The 1,328-nt window shown below is 49.4% G+C and overlaps 1 protein-coding gene across 1 annotated transcript in view; it reads right to left on the reverse strand.

The window, feature by feature from the left end:
• LOC102314111 (kinesin-like protein KIF13B) overlaps nucleotides 1-1,328 on the reverse strand; it is a gene marked incomplete in the record, with an annotated part of 42,333 nt that overhangs the window by 23,900 nt on the left and 17,105 nt on the right. The window contains 3 exon segments of the mRNA XM_005917181.3: nucleotides 15-147; nucleotides 644-801; nucleotides 886-1,059. Coding sequence (XP_005917243.2) covers nucleotides 15-147; nucleotides 644-801; nucleotides 886-1,059 — 465 coding nt within the window.

A 1,328-nucleotide genomic window follows, 5' to 3' on the forward strand; every position in this document is an offset into this window, starting at 1 on the left:
CACGGACACACAACCTGTCTGAGCTGGAAGATTCCTCCTGTCCGGACGTCTTTAGCAGGAACAACTTCTACAGCTGTGAACTCTCCCGCCTCATTCAGCTCCATCACCTTCACCCACAATTCAAGCTGACGGGTCACCTCGCTCCACCTGTGAGAGACCGCACCATCAGGGCACAGCAACAAGCACAGAACATAAGAAAGGTGCTCAAAGGCTGACGCTGCACCAGATCGGTGCATTCTATCTGAAGGCCAGCAGGTGGCGACAGCTGTGGTTGCAAAAGCTCTCCCTGCAGTCGATAAGATGATTACTTCCTGTTCTGACCTCTGTAAACACTTTTCTCCTTCGTATACGTTATGAATCCCTGTGGGTGGGACTCCTCTCTGCATTGAAGCCAATCACTCAGAGAAGCAGTGGGCAGCCGGTGCAGGGACGGTACCTTACTCAGGGGGAGCTCAGGGTGGTGGATTTGAACTCACTTAATTTGGCTCATATAAAATATACATTACATATAAAGTATAAACATATTCCAATAAAATGCCACCATCTGTTCCAATTTTGATGTCTTCTTGTATTCATGCTTCTCAAATCTCCCTTTTCAGATTACTGAAGTTTATTTGCTGCAGATGCGCTCGTACTGATGCACCTCTCTCTGAGGGATCTGGTCTTGGCTTGGATCACTCCCAGGTCCCACAGTGCCAGATTCCTGCGATGGTTAGCCTGTTTGTGACCGTACACTTCGATGGCCACCGCCCCCTCAGCCAGAAATTCCACAAAATCTTCCGATACCGGCACAGATAATTCCTGAAGATGACACGAGGCACGTTTTCTGTTAGTGACAACTCACCTGCTGATCACAGCTTTTACTTAACCACAGAAACGCTCCACCTTGGTGCTGTCAAACACTACAGTACACTGAGGGTCTCTGGAGGCGGACGCCGAGCTGGAAGAGGCCACCTCTGGAGCGGTGAACACCGGCTCCTCCTGCGCCCAGAAGCGATACTGGCAGAAGACAAAGTTGGACAGGTGGCGAGGAAGCCCGGTGGCCTGGAGGATTTTCACCTAGGATGAGCAGAAATGCACCTCAGAGGGAAAAGGACTTTTTCCCACAACGACAAAACACAACCAGAAGGCAGTTAAGCTAAAGTTAAGTCTGTGAAGGTTCTCAGTCATCCAGGTCATCGTAGTCAAAGGAGCTTGCAAAGAAAAGCGTCTGGACTTCTTTAAGTTGAAGACGTTTCACCTCTCATCCGAGAAGCTTCTTCAGTTCTAAGGTCAAACAGACAACATTGTCATCCCCTATGTAGCCGGCGTATCAGAGAAACTCAGGA

Source organism: Haplochromis burtoni, unplaced genomic scaffold (genome assembly GCF_018398535.1).
Source record: "Haplochromis burtoni strain Fernald_Lab_line unplaced genomic scaffold, NCSU_Asbu1 Contig_22, whole genome shotgun sequence".
NCBI lineage: Eukaryota > Metazoa > Chordata > Actinopteri > Cichliformes > Cichlidae > Haplochromis > Haplochromis burtoni.